General features: G+C 40.6%; 1 protein-coding gene across 1 annotated transcript in view; it reads right to left on the bottom strand.

Moving 5' to 3' along the window:
- Positions 1 to 14,242, bottom strand: part of DHX58 (DExH-box helicase 58) — a 409,135-nt gene that overhangs the window by 118,114 nt on the left and 276,779 nt on the right. Inside the window, exon 9 of the mRNA XM_044054731.1 lies at positions 693 to 842. Coding sequence (XP_043910666.1) covers positions 693 to 842 — 150 coding nt within the window. The remainder of the gene's footprint in view (positions 1 to 692; positions 843 to 14,242) is intronic.

Here is a 14,242-nt window from a genome sequence, read left to right as displayed (position 1 = left end):
TGTCTGGTATTATTGACTAACTGTAATCCTCAATAATTTACCAGAAAATAAAAAAATATGAGGGGGAAAGCAAAAATGAGACAAAATCAGAGGCATCTGGTAAAATCAGGGACAATTGAAAGAGATGCTATATACATTGGATGGTGCAGTGGTGCAGAGGTAGTGCTGTCACCTCACAGCAAGAGGTTCTCCAGTTCAATTCTTAGCTGGAATGCCTTCTGTGCAGAGTCTGCATGTCCTCCCTGTGTATGTGTGGGTTTCCTCCAGGTGCTCTGGTTTCCTCCCATGTTTCAAAGATATGCATCTGGAGCATTTCTCCCCAGCCCTCCACTAAAAATTGGTTTTGTTCCACGTTGGACTTTCCCGGTAAACAAAATGTTAAATAAATAAAATAAAACATTGAAAATCAGTATAATTCATCCTTTCTTCCCTCCTTTGCGAGTAATGCAAATGCATACACCCCTTCTTCAGTTCAAGGTTGAATAATATTGCTAGACAAATAAATTATAGAAATCCATATACTACTTAGATTAATGTATTTATTTTAATGTGTTATTCTATAATGACACTGCACAAGGTTGCAAGTTTTAAACCAATACTGATCCATTAAATAATGAAAAGTGGCATGTATAACCAAAAATGAATAGAAGATATTGTATGATGCATATAGGGAAGTTTTGGTGCTAATTTACCTGAACCATAGCAATCTCATTGGTCATCAGTCCATATCGAACCACTACATTGCACTCTTTAATGTCCAGTCCCTCTTCAGCAACACTAGTGGCCACAAGAAGATTCAGATCACCCTGACGAAACTTTGCAATCACATCTCGTTGTTCATTCTGTGTTGAGAGTAAACATTCCAAGCAGTTAACATTCTATCTACTTGTTTATTTAAAGTATTCAAATGCATAAAACAAAACAACAACAAAATATTAGAAGGCAGCAAATCCAAAGTTAAAAACTGCAGGAAATATATAAAAATAAAATAATTTTATTAAAAATGAAGGAAAATTAAAAATTAGGAAATCTAAAATCAGATGACATGCCCCTACTTGGAATAGGACATACCCTCCTAAAATATAGTACTTCAGAGAGGATGTTCTTAGAATCACCCACCTGCAACACAGACTGAGAATCACTGACATGTGTCAGGGAAGGTGGCGGTTTCTACAGGACCACAGCAAGTTAAGCCAGCATCAGCCCCTCACCTCATGATCTGGGTAGCTAGCCAAGATACAAGGTCTCAGCAGCTGTTTTGGCTAAGTATCAGTCAGATTCTAATGGGCATGTTAGGAAAGGGCCATGATTTTAAAGATATATTTATCTGCGAATGGCAGCCACTACAGATCCTGCAGGACCAAGGTAATATGACTGCTTTGAGATGTGTCTGCAAAAAATCTAGGTAAAGAGTTCTGCACCTGTTGCAAGTGGGATAGGTCACCATCTGTAAGCTCACGACAGAGAATGTTACAGTAGTACAAAGGTGAGAGAACCAACACTTGAACCACTACTGCAAGGTCCAAAGATGGAATGAGGTGTTTAATCTGCATTACATTCTGCAGGTGAAAGTAAGATAGGTTAACAAGTTAGACCTGGTTCTTTTACTTCAGTCTGTCATCAAGATACACATCCAGACCATATATAAAAGAGAGAAATGCCTAATTTGCTTTCCCTGTTAAGTTATTAGGGTGGAAAACAGAAGAAGACATGACAAACAATGGCATACTGGAGCATGGCCTCAGTTTAGAATGTCTTAAGGTTAGGATAACTGTACATTAACCATTGCAGAACTGGTCCCAAACAACCATCTAAAGCAGTAAACACAAGCACAGGATCCTCAGAAAAGGTGATATAAAGCAGGATGTTATTACCATATGGCTTAGGATACGTTGCCCCATAACAAACCCCCTCAGTATAAATACACAAACTGGATTCCATAGAATCTATTCCATTTATTATCATAATTTCCAGCTCATGTGTGCCTGACATTCATGTTATTAACATTAGGGTTGTCACCTTTTCAAGTGCCCAAAGAAGATATTTTTTATGGAAATGTAAGATTTCGTAAGACAATCCATACACACAACCAGTGAGTACACAGAACTGGACTTCATCTTTTGCCAAAATAAAAGTTCATGCTTATAATATTTAAATTGATTCTGCTGTTTCATATAGTAATAGGAATACCTCTAAACTGTCTGGAATATTAGGCATACCTGTCAACTTTGTGTAATTTAACAAAATGTACAGATTTTTGTCTCATATTTTTGGTCTTTTCCTCACAGAATTTGTGATTTTTTGGTAAATCACTGAGGATTAATGTCACTAATTGATGTCAGTCATATGAGTTTTTAATTACATATCCTTCAAAATGCATACTAATGAAACATTTCTTATCCTGGCAACATTCTAATTTTATATGAATTTACAGTAAAATCTGTTAATTTTGGACCTTTGTCACCCCCGTTAGATTTGATTGTGTCCAGAATTCCAGCACTAAGAGGTTAAGAGGCATGGACAATTTTCAGACAAAAAAAGTTATTGCTTGATGAAACCATTCAAGGAAACTAAGAAATATTTGTTGCCCAAAGAAATCTCAGGACTTTTGCCATTTTTTTTCACAGGGCACAACTGCTCAAATAGGGACTGTCTTATGTAAAATAGAACAGGTGGAAGTCTTAATTATATGTAGTTACCACAGTGGTGGCTGGTGACTTCAAATCAAAGGGGGGCTGCAGGAGACAGGTGAATGGGTGGGGTCAATGGAAAGGGGTGTGGTCAACTTGAAAGGGGAGGAGCTATGCTCAAAACCACAAAAAACTGTAACTTTAATTAAATACGCTGCCCTGGGTGCCAAACCATCATTATGAGAGTCCAATCAAGACAAAATGAAGTGTAGAAGAAAAAAATATTTCAATGCATTGGTTGCATGACAGCTTACTTAATATCTAGATGAAAACAAAAAGGTTGTGAGACATGAAAAAATAAATTACTTTTTAAATACATTACTGGAATGCCAGTCAAAATCAAGTATAAGAAAAACAAGCAGCACTCAACTCAAACCACTTCTCCTTGCACTGCAGTTCTAATTATAATTTATATTCAGCTTTATTAAAGTACCACGTAACATGCTGAAAGTAGCAATCTCTGTGATTCCCCCACTTGTAAAACTACTTCTTATCCAAAAAAGACCTGCTGCCTGACAACTATCTACTTGTTTCAAGGGGAAACATGATCAAAGTAAAAAATGAAAAGCAAACAAGAAACAAGCTCAAGATACATTGCTTAAAGGATTACTGTACAGGTTATGGACCACACATGATAGATTGGCATTCTGTTTGGTTTACAGGTAAAGCCTGCAAAGATAACTGCAAGTCTCCAACAAATGTAATGAGCTTCTTAAAATAATGTAATCCTGTCCTTTATTACAAATACTGTCATATGCATTTCAATACCCAAGGCTTATACATTATCTAGTTATGTAAGTATTCTCTGAATAACAATAACAGAAGGGCTTTCAATGTTGGCAATTCTTTAACAATATGCTTATTAAAGCTTATTTGCATCGTACAATCTGAGACAAGCTTACCTGATGATCATTAAAGCATTGCTACTTAAACACAGAGCAACAGGCACTTTCTGAGTAATAATAAGCATAAATCAACAGTATAAAAATATGATAGAAACCAGAACATTCTGCAAAATCAAGGACAGAATAAAAGTAGCACTTGTGTCTACCTTGGATGGGGGGATACTCTGCACATTTACACTGCATAAGTGCTCCCTGCCTTGCTTGGACACATACATGGGGGAGTGGGGTGCAACAAGTATGTCACAATTTGAAATGTCTTTGGCTGACTGTGATGGCCCTGACACATTTGTCATACCTCTCAACCTCAAAACAAGAAATATAGACAGAGCCATACATAGAAGTGGGACAAAGGCCCAAAAATAAGGACAATTTTTAAATATTGCTCTTATAAACTTAGAAAGATAATAGAATAGTAGGTCTTGCATTAGTATGAATTTTCTGAAAGGTACGAAATCTGAAACTCAAATGTCTGTCATTATTTTCTAACTTCAGTCTTTAATGATTTGCCACTAATTTGCCAAAAAAACACAATTTTATGAAAAATCGACCAAAACTGTGATGCAAAAATATAAAATAGCCACACAATACAGCTGGGAACCTGTCAAAGGAAGGGACACCTTTTTAATATTAGTACTGCTAACTTGAGTAGCTGACAAAATAAAAGAATCTACATGCATTTCTGAAATAAAAGCAATCTATAACTCTGATTATTACAGTTATTTCTTAATTGTAAGCCCTCCACGTTTTCTTCCAAAATTGCCATATTGTGGTGGGATTATTAGGGGAAGAACAACATTTTGATCCAAAATCGGGGACAGTTGAGAGGTTGGATATGCCTAATTCTATAAAGCAATTTATTTGCACGTACCTCTCAACCTGTTAATGCAGGAAATCTGGACAAGGCCAAATATACTGGGGGAACATATAAACAGTACTATAAATTGTTGTATAAATTGAGACAATTGATAGAATAACAGGTCTTGCTTTAGCATGCATTTTTCTGAAGGCTATGAAGTCTGAAACTCAGTGTCTGTCATTATTTAGTGACTTAATTCCTAAATTATTTGCCAGAAAATCACACATTTTATGATGAACAAACCAAAAATAAGAAGCAAAATCTATTTATTCTGTGAAAATCTGGACAGTTGAGAGGTATAGTTCAGCCGGGGCTGTCTTTGAGTTTGCCTTCCTTCTCCCTCACAAAATCATGGTCGAATGGAGCCTCCCCCCTGCAGCCAACTTTATATTTCATTGTTTCATCTACAAATAAAGTGCCTGTTGCCCTTGAGGAATAAATTGCCTAAGTTGCATTAAAAAAACGATAAGCTAGTAATATTGCAATAGGGAATGGATGGCAAACTGATAACAGGTTCATAGTTACTAGGTATCTTCACCGAAAAGGACTGCAGCATCCACCCCCTTTACAATACAGTGCAGTATCAGCAATGCATCTACCTACTGTGGGAGGAGAACCCACAGCTATCTGCATCAAAAGCAAGTACATTACCTATTGTGCTATTAACAATGCAAGCAAAATTGGCATAAGCAGCACTAAACTTTTGTTCCCCTGCAGCTCTCAACTTCTTGTAAAATCTACTTGACCCTCAGTTGCATCTCTGAACTTTGCAGCACAAGAAATCTGGAAAAATCCAAAATTTAGGGGGGGGGTTACAAAAGACCAAAAAACAGGGACGCATTTTAAACATTGCTTGTATAATGTTGGAAGGTTGTTAGAATAAAATGCTGTGTTACCACCATACATTTCACTGCCAAGTATTGAACTCAGAACCCTGTGCAAAACAATCAGAGCAACATATCACTATGCCAAATCATCTGTTTTATGAAAGAAAGGAAGACAAAAACTTAAATGGCTACCATTTAGTGAATGCAGTTCTCACCATAGCTGTCAACATCTTAGCACAAAACACCTGAACAAAGCCAATAATGGGGGAATACAGCCCCCAAACATATTCAGTGAGTTCAGTTATCACCATAGCTCTCAACCTTGGCACAAAAAACCTGGACAAAGCCAATAATGGGGGAATACAGTCCAAATAATAGGGCCAAATATCCATTGAGGACACCAGAGAAAAGCCACGGAGGACACGCAGACTCCACACAGAAAGCACCCCTGCCAAGAATCAAACCAGACAACCTGTAGCTGTCAGGCAACAATGCTATCACTGCACCACTGCACTACTGGCTGTGTTATGTAACAAAAATACAGAAACCACAGATTTTATGAGGAACAGAACAGAACAAATATGAGGCAAAACTCTGGAAACGTTTTACAAATGGTGGTGGGTAGGGAATTCAGGCTTTTGCCACTTGGTACCCAATGTACAGGGTTCAAGCCTTATTCTCTACCCACCACCATGTAGCAACTCGGGCATCACACACACACACACTGTACTGTTTCTTTAATGTACTCTCACATTTAAACTTCTGTTACATCTAGATGCCTACAGACATGGGCAACACATCTTTGCCAGCCTATTCATGTGATTAACAATTTACCCAATGGTAAATTTCAAAATATTAGAATTATATCTATTAATGAGATATATGAATACGTGGATAATACAACAAAAGATAAAATTCTTATGAGAGAAAATAATACAGAAAAAACAGAAATACTGAGCAGAAAGATATGTTAATGAGCACTGAGCAGAAAGATATGTTAATGAGCAAACTGCTTGCAGTACCAGAAAGTTAGCACTAGAGGGGAGTAGTACAGATGGTGGTAAATAAGCTTTCTTTTAGAACCAGTGTGGAAATGATTAACTGTGAAGGCTGTAGAGTTTGATTACACTGAGAAATGTCAGATTAATTGTGATAGTCATAAGAAGTAATATAAGGGACAAAATAGCACACAGTCCTATTATGCCTAGAATCCCACAGTCCTATTACTTACAATACTCAGAATTAGTACCACAAGATAGATTCACATATTTGTGGGGAACATAAATCAATAAATTACTTGAGAGTCTTATCACCTAATGATATAATATGAGACAAATAAATTATGCAAAGCTAACAGAAATTTGTAATAGTTACATTGCAACTTTGCAGGATCTTCTCCTGGATTTTCAGTAGATAATTTAGGCTGTGCAAATATTTGTACTCCCTCATGTATCCAGAAAGGTTGTATAAGTTAATGAGGCACACTTCTTTTTTTGTTTTTAATTTAAAATGTTTTGGTACCCCCACATCATCCTGATGGCACTGCTGTCCAGTGCCCCATGTTGATGCCAGGTCTACCAGCTACTGCTAACCCCCTTAGACTTACTTCGTATCTGTTGGGGCTGGGCATGAAACCCAAGGGCAACCTGGGAGTCTCAGACATCCGCATTCCATTTGTGGAGATTTTTTTCTCTATTATGCCTTACCCTCCTTTTCTCCATCCACCCACTCCCCATGTTCACTAACCATAACTGAGCTGTACAGATTTTCGCAATGTCCAGATTTTTGCCTCACATTTTTTGCCTGCTCCTCATAAAATTTGTAGCTTCCTGGCAAATCACTGAGGATTAAAGTCACTAAATAATGACAGAGAACTGAGTTTCAGCCTTCATACACTTTGGAAAATCCTTCAGAAAAAATGCATGCTAATGCTAAAACTGTCATCCTATTACCTTTCTAAGTTTATAACATTGTCCTTATTTGTGGGCCTTTCTCCCCCCCCCTTTATTTTGGGCTTTATCCATATTTTTTGCACTAAGAGGTTGAGAAGTCTGTCACTGACTTAACATCTGAGGGCTACTCCCCTCATAGGATCACACTTCCCCTTTGGAAGCATTATCATTGAATGCCTTCCCTCCATGAATGGGCCCACCCATCCCTCCTTGCCAGCACTTGCAGTCACCTGAGATGCTAATCAAACCCAGGCTGGCTAGACCATAGTTAGGGTTTTATCTGCTAATGCCACAGCACTAGCATGTGGCAGATGTTCTGAGGGATAAGACCCAACATAGGGTCTCCTGAAAGGTGATGGCCTGGGTGTTGCAGACCAATATTTATAATTCAAACAGGGAAGACTGTGTAACAGGCTGGAAAAATATGGTGTTGGCAAAGCTCATAGGGAATAGGCTATCATATAATGGGCTTTTCTCTAAGAAGTCCCCAAAAAATCTTCATCTGGAAGGCCAGTAAGTAAGTATTTGCTCAAAGTGGTGTGGCAAACTTTAAATGAGCATAAAATGACACCGTGGAAAGATGAGTTGTCATCTATTATAATGAACCCAGTGAGGAAAGGGAGACACCAGGAACAAGTCATCAAGGATTTGTGTCCATATATTGATTACAGACTCTCATTGGATCACCATGTCTCTGAAGTGGGTTAAAAAACCCTTCTACTTTGCACAGCTTATCCTTTGTGGCATCTGCTCAAGGTCCAAAGAAGTAATAATGCCACTGTATTCATCCCTTATTAGGTCCATCATTGAATATAAACACCATTTGGCATGTAGCTCACCACCACATAAACCAGCCTGATTTATCTCAATGTCTCCTCACCAAAAATATCTCACGTCTCAGTACCCTTAGCTACTATAATAGACTAAAGGTTCTGCCACTCTATTCAGTACCATACACTCTTGATGGGTGATCTCTGCTTAGCTTGACCCGGCACTATTTAAACTCCTTTACCTAAACAAAACAAGGGATAAAGCAAACATAAGTTCTAGAGACCCTAGCCTACACATAGCCATAGCTGGTTCATCTAGCACTCAGTGCCCATTACCAATATAATGCCCCACCCCCTCAGCTCTTCAAGTGAAGAGCAAAAAAAAGAACTTTGGCTTACACCGTAGCAAGCCAGTTGGTAATCTTGTACCAATCAGCTGGTTCCTACAGTAGACCCTCGCTCCTTCAGTTCTTCAAGTGAAAAGCAAAAATAAAAAAGTTACAGAAAAAATAATGAAGAAACTGCAATTCTGCACCTCTTGATCATGCCTCACCGGCACTTTGCACGCGGGATGACTGTCCCCTTCACCCCACCCTTGCTACACTACTGAACATACACTATCACATCAACAAGCTATCCCATTTCTGGATTAGGCTGCCCTTACCTATCAAGCACAGTACTTCCCCAGCAACCTTTAAAAACAGTCTGGATGACTGGATGAGTGATCACAAATTCCTACTTAATGGATGGGGGGGGGGTGCTGATAGTTTCTCACTAATACTAGGTAATGCGGTTGAGCTTCCAGGTGGCCTCTTTTGGCTATAAGCTCAATAAGATCCTATGAACCTACATGTGGAATTATTAACATAGATAGAAATTATTATTTTGTGTTTCTGAGAACAATTACTGAAGGATGGGGATAAAGAGCTGGTTTGAAGTGAAAATGGAATTAAATGATTTTAATATACCAAAGTGAGACCAGAGATTAGAGAAAGGCCTGAGGTAAAGGTCAGGGGATAATACTGTCTGAGAGGATGTGGGGGTGCATACTTTTGACACATAAGTGCAGTACCATTTCATGTAAATATACATTTTTTTTGGAAGGCAATGCCTTTATAAATACTCTTACAGTCAACATGTTACTTTGGATGCTTCCAGTATCTGATCCAATCTGATGGAGATATGAAGATGGTGCCTTTGGGGATTAGATGTATCTTCCTGTGGTAATAATCCCTAAATCTGACACACACATAAACATCAATGCACATTACATTGATTTCTGCCTAACATTAAAAGTAAAAATTATCAAAACAACACAAACTGAAAAAGGAAAGCACAGACTTTCTTTTTTCAATCCATAAAAAACAGTACATACTTTTGTCTCTTTAGTGATACTGTCAGGGGAAAGGGTTTTTCTTTAAGTAACATGTACGGCTGGGGTTAGGTGCAGCAGCAGAATTAGGATTTGGGTTAGCACACATGAGTAAGGATATGTCCCCATACCCTCTTGTGTATTAACCCTAATCCTAACCCTGCTGCTACCCCCTAATCTTAGCCCTACACATTACCTTATGACAAACTCTTTCTCTAACAATACCACTACACAACTCACTAACACACACACACACACACACACACACGTGTGCGCACACGTACACACACACGCACAAACACACGCGCGCGCACACACACACACACACACACACACACACACACACACACACACACACAGTATTTTAATAATAATTGTAATTAATGTAATGACATTGCAATAGTTACATTGCATAATAAAAGAAAAATAAGTGCTTTCATTTCTTGATCTGATTTTGAATTCATTTTAACAGTTTCTATCTGCTTTAAACAAGTTCTTTAAGCCCATATTAATAATTCCAGTACACAGTTGGACTACATTCTGCTGTTCAAGTGGCCTTTTTGATGGTATTAAATCCTAGTGTCATTCTTATGTACTCATTGTATGTTAGGCTACTTCAGGACTAGTCTTTGCATTAAGGCATTTTCAGGCCAGTCATAGGTTCATAGTTTCATAGGTTCATACTAGGCTATCTGACCTAGGGCATTTATAAGCCTAGCCAAAGTGTGTGTGGCTTTCACCACCCCTTAGGATGAGAATACTACGCCCATTTAGGGTTTAGTTTACTGTGCCTCTGTCTAGTAGTGACACAGAGATGACCCCCGGGGTAAACCTACGATCTCCCATCCACTCATCAAGACTTTTCTTGAATAGAGTTAGTGAGGGGCTCTGCCTAACATGGATTGGGATTCTGTTCCAGAGTGTAGGGAGCCTCTGGGTTATGAATCTGTCCCTCCAGCACGTCCTATTTATTTCTGTGTTGAGGTTTAAGTCTCTTGCTCTCGTGGCTCTGATGGATTTGGATTTTCTGAGGTGGAGCATGTCCATTAATTCCGGATTGGACATGGCCTTGTACGTTAGGCACAGGTCACCTCTGAGTAGGTGGTATGCGACTGAATAGAGCTGAAGTTTTTTTCAGTTGGGCAGCATATGACATATGTTTAAGACCCTTTATCCTCTTGGTGAAGAACTTTTGGGGTTTTTCCAACTGCTGCAGGTGTCGGGTAAGATACATCCCAAATGGGGCATTGTACTCAATCATTGGCCTAATAAGAGAAGAGTACAGGGGCACAATGACCTCTCTTGATCTAGATGTGAAACCCTTCATGATAAGGTGGGCAATATAGAAGGTCTTCCTAACCACTTTGGCAATGTGAGTGTCAAATGAGAGGTTACTGTCAACCTGGGTCCCTAGGTCCCTGATTACCTCTTCCGTACTTAATGGATTACCACCTATGTGGTAATTTGTGGGTACCTTGTTTTTCCCAAAGGGTATGACTATACATTTTTTGGCATTCAGCTTAAGGTTATGGCTCTGGCACTAATTATCCATTTCTATGAGGCCTCTCTGAAGGATGTTTGTGTCCGCTGGAGTATCAATTATGGCACCCAGTTTGCAGTCATCTGCAAACTTTGTCCGCCGCAATCCTCCTATGTTTGCCTGTACCTCAGAAAAATAAATGCCGAACAAGAGGGGTCCCAGGACTGAGCCCTGTGGGACACCGCTTGTGACTGGCTTAGAGTCTGACATAGCTCCAGCAACTCTGACCCTGTGGGTTCTGTCCTTGAGCCAGTTTGCAACCCATCTCGTGACATATGGGTTTACATTTAAGCTGGTGAGTTTGTCTATGATGCCCGAGTGGGGTATTGTGTCAAAGGCTTTTGCAAGGTCAAGGTAGGCTGTGTGAACTGCCTTACCCTCATCAATGGCCTTAGTGACAGTTTCAAAAAAGTTGACCAAGTTCAAAAGGCAGGATCTGCCCTTGACAAAGCCGAATTGGATAGGATCCAATGTCTGTAGGTCCCCAATGTCTTTGTTTGAGTTCCATAATGATCCTCTCCATAGCTTTGCAGACCAGGCTCGTCAAGCTTATGGGGCGGCAATTTCCAGGGTCTGTAAAAGCACCGCCTTTGTGAAGTGGGACCACTGTTGCCGTACGCCACTCTTTGGGTACGTATCCTGTAGTAAGGCTAAGATTAAACAGCAGCCTTATGTGTGGGTTTAGTTCCTCTTTGAGTTCATGTAGCACACAGCCCGGGACACCGTCCGGTCCCATTGATGCTGTGCTTTTAGCTTTAGAGAGGGCGGCTCTCACCTGGGCATCTGAGATGTTAGGGAGGCTACACTCTGCTGGGATAGTTATTTCTCCTTTTGGGGGGGAGGAGAAATTTGCACTGAACCTGTCTGCCAGAATGTTGGCAATGTCAGTGGGTTCAGTGTATTTTGTGTCATTTTGGACTAATTCTGAGCATATCTGGGAGTTTCCACCCAGGTTTCTAACATAGCTAAAGAAGGCCTTGTGATTGTCTTTTGTGTTTTTTGTGATTTTTCTCTCAAAGTTGGCCTTGGATGATTTTATGAGTGATCGTAGTTTTTTGCTAGTACTGATCAGAGATGCCTTCCCATTTAGGGATTTTGCTCTGTCATGTAGTAGCTTCTTCCTTCTGTTATAAAGTTTGTTTATGGCTGGAGTCCACCAGACCGGGCACCTGCCTTTGGGGGAATGGGTCTTGGTTTTATTTGGGATTGCATGATCCATGCATTCTTGAAGGTGCCCATAGAAGGCATTTGTAAAGGATTCAGCAGTGTGGGTTGTGGTTTCCACTGGCCCAGGGACCTTGAAGGATACCACTTCAGTCTTAAGAAGTGTGAAGTTTGCTTTTGAGAAGTTCTTCACTGTGGTCTTTTGTGCAGGGGGTGGGGGCGGGATGTGGATTTCCAGTGAGATTAATTTATGGTCTGATCTTGCCAATGAGGGATATACTTCCGGTGTGGAGCATTTTGTCCCCATGTTTGTGATGATCAGGTCTAGTATATTGTCTCCTCTTGTGGGAATGGTGACTAGTTGTTCCATCGCATTTGAGTTTATGAATTCTAGGAACCTTTGGGCTAGGGTGTTTGGGCTTGAGTAATGTTCCCAGTCTATGTTTGGGTAGTTGAAGTCTCCCAATATGATGGTATTTGGAGAGACATTCATACTCTCCAGTGTCTTCAGGAAGGCTGTGTGGAGTTCCTGAGTTTGAGAGGGTGGTCTGTGGCATGCTACAAATTGTAAGGCAGTTTTGCCTATGGTTAGTTGCACCTGGATGGTCTCCGATGCTTCGTGCGTTGCCACTAACGTGGAGGTGTGGGTATCTTTGATGAATATGGATACTCCCCCTCCTTTTGTGGTTCGGTCCAAGTTTTGGGGCCGGAAAGCATGATATGAGGTAAAACCTGATAGTGCTGGGGTGCTCTCAGGAGCCTTGAACCAGGTTTCAGTCACTGCACAGACATCGATGTTCTCCATACTGAGGAAGGCTTCGAGGGCATGCATCTTGAGGTTTAGACTTCTGGCATTGAGCAGCATTACCTTTATTTTTTTTTCCACTTGTGTTTTCTAGGGAGGTAGGTTTGTCATTTGAGCCTTGCCTAAAAAAGGCACTATGGGGGTGGCAAGAGCCTTGGCCAATATCTGGAAGCCCAGGGGTGACAGGTGCAAGCCATCCCTTGCGAAGCAGTGTGGCTTGTCGAGCATGTCATCCCAAGCAGACAGACATTGGATCCCCTTAGAATGACACCAGTAATTAAGCCAATTGTTAAAACTGATCATTTTGTCTTTGTATTGTGACATCATTCTTGGTGAGGGTAAGATGCTGCTCAGGGTCAGGGTCATACCAGCCTGGGCTACATAATCAGAGAGCTCCTCTATGCCTCTTTTCATGTAGTCCAGGGAGGTACGTCTCAGGTCGTTCACACCGGCATGTACAATGACTGAGTCATATTTGTACTTGCTGTGGAGTGACCTGAGTGCTTGTGTTATGTGGCGGATTCTAGCTCCCGACAGGCAGCTTACTGTGACCTTTTCCTTGTTCAGTCTGGTGAGCGGGACATCAGTGTGTCTGACTACGGAGTCACCTATTACAAGTGTGTCTGGCATGTTGTTTGGCCTTAAGGGCTGTGACTGTTTAGCACACTGACTTTGTGATCTATGTGTTGCATGTGCTATGTCTTGAGGTGGCGGTTGCTTGGGTGTCTGCTTTGGAGGCCTCTGTTGTTTTGGTAGATTTTTAATCAGCACCTCCGAGTATGTTTTTGTGTGTTTATGTGTTTGGTTTGCAGTTGTGATAGTTCTATGTGGGACTGGGTTTGTGGTGTGCATGGTTACCTTCTCCTCCTGACTGGTCTTGCCAGTACTGAATTGAGAGAGCTCAGCCTTCAGTTTGGCTATATAGTTGCATCTCTCACATATATTTGTATTTGTTGGGAGGAGGAGAGGGTTGTCTGTGTACATGAGGCAATTGTAACATTGCCTCAAGATTCCCAGATTTATCTCGGAGCTAAGGGTCTTAGCACGCACTCAAAACTCTCCTTAGCATGGAGAACATCGATATCTGTGCAGTAACAGAAACCTGGTTCAAGGCTCCCAAGAGCACCCCAGCACTACCAGGTTATACCTCATACCATGCTTTTCGGCCCCAAAACTTGGACCGAACCACAAAAGGAGGGGGAGTATCAATATTCGTCAAAGATACCCACACCTCCAGGTTGGTGGCACAGCACGAAGCATCAGAGACTATCCATGTGGATCTAACAGTGGGTAAAACTGGCTTCCAGCTTATAGTCTGCTACAGACCACCCTCCCAAACCCAGGAACCCCACTCGGCCTTC

This window comes from Protopterus annectens, chromosome 13.part0 (assembly GCF_019279795.1).
Source record: "Protopterus annectens isolate FY-2018-M chromosome 13.part0, PAN1.0, whole genome shotgun sequence".
NCBI classification, from domain to species: Eukaryota; Metazoa; Chordata; order Ceratodontiformes; family Protopteridae; genus Protopterus; species Protopterus annectens.
The sequence above is the reverse complement of the archived record's forward strand: the minus strand, read 5'-3'. Positions and strand labels throughout refer to the sequence as shown.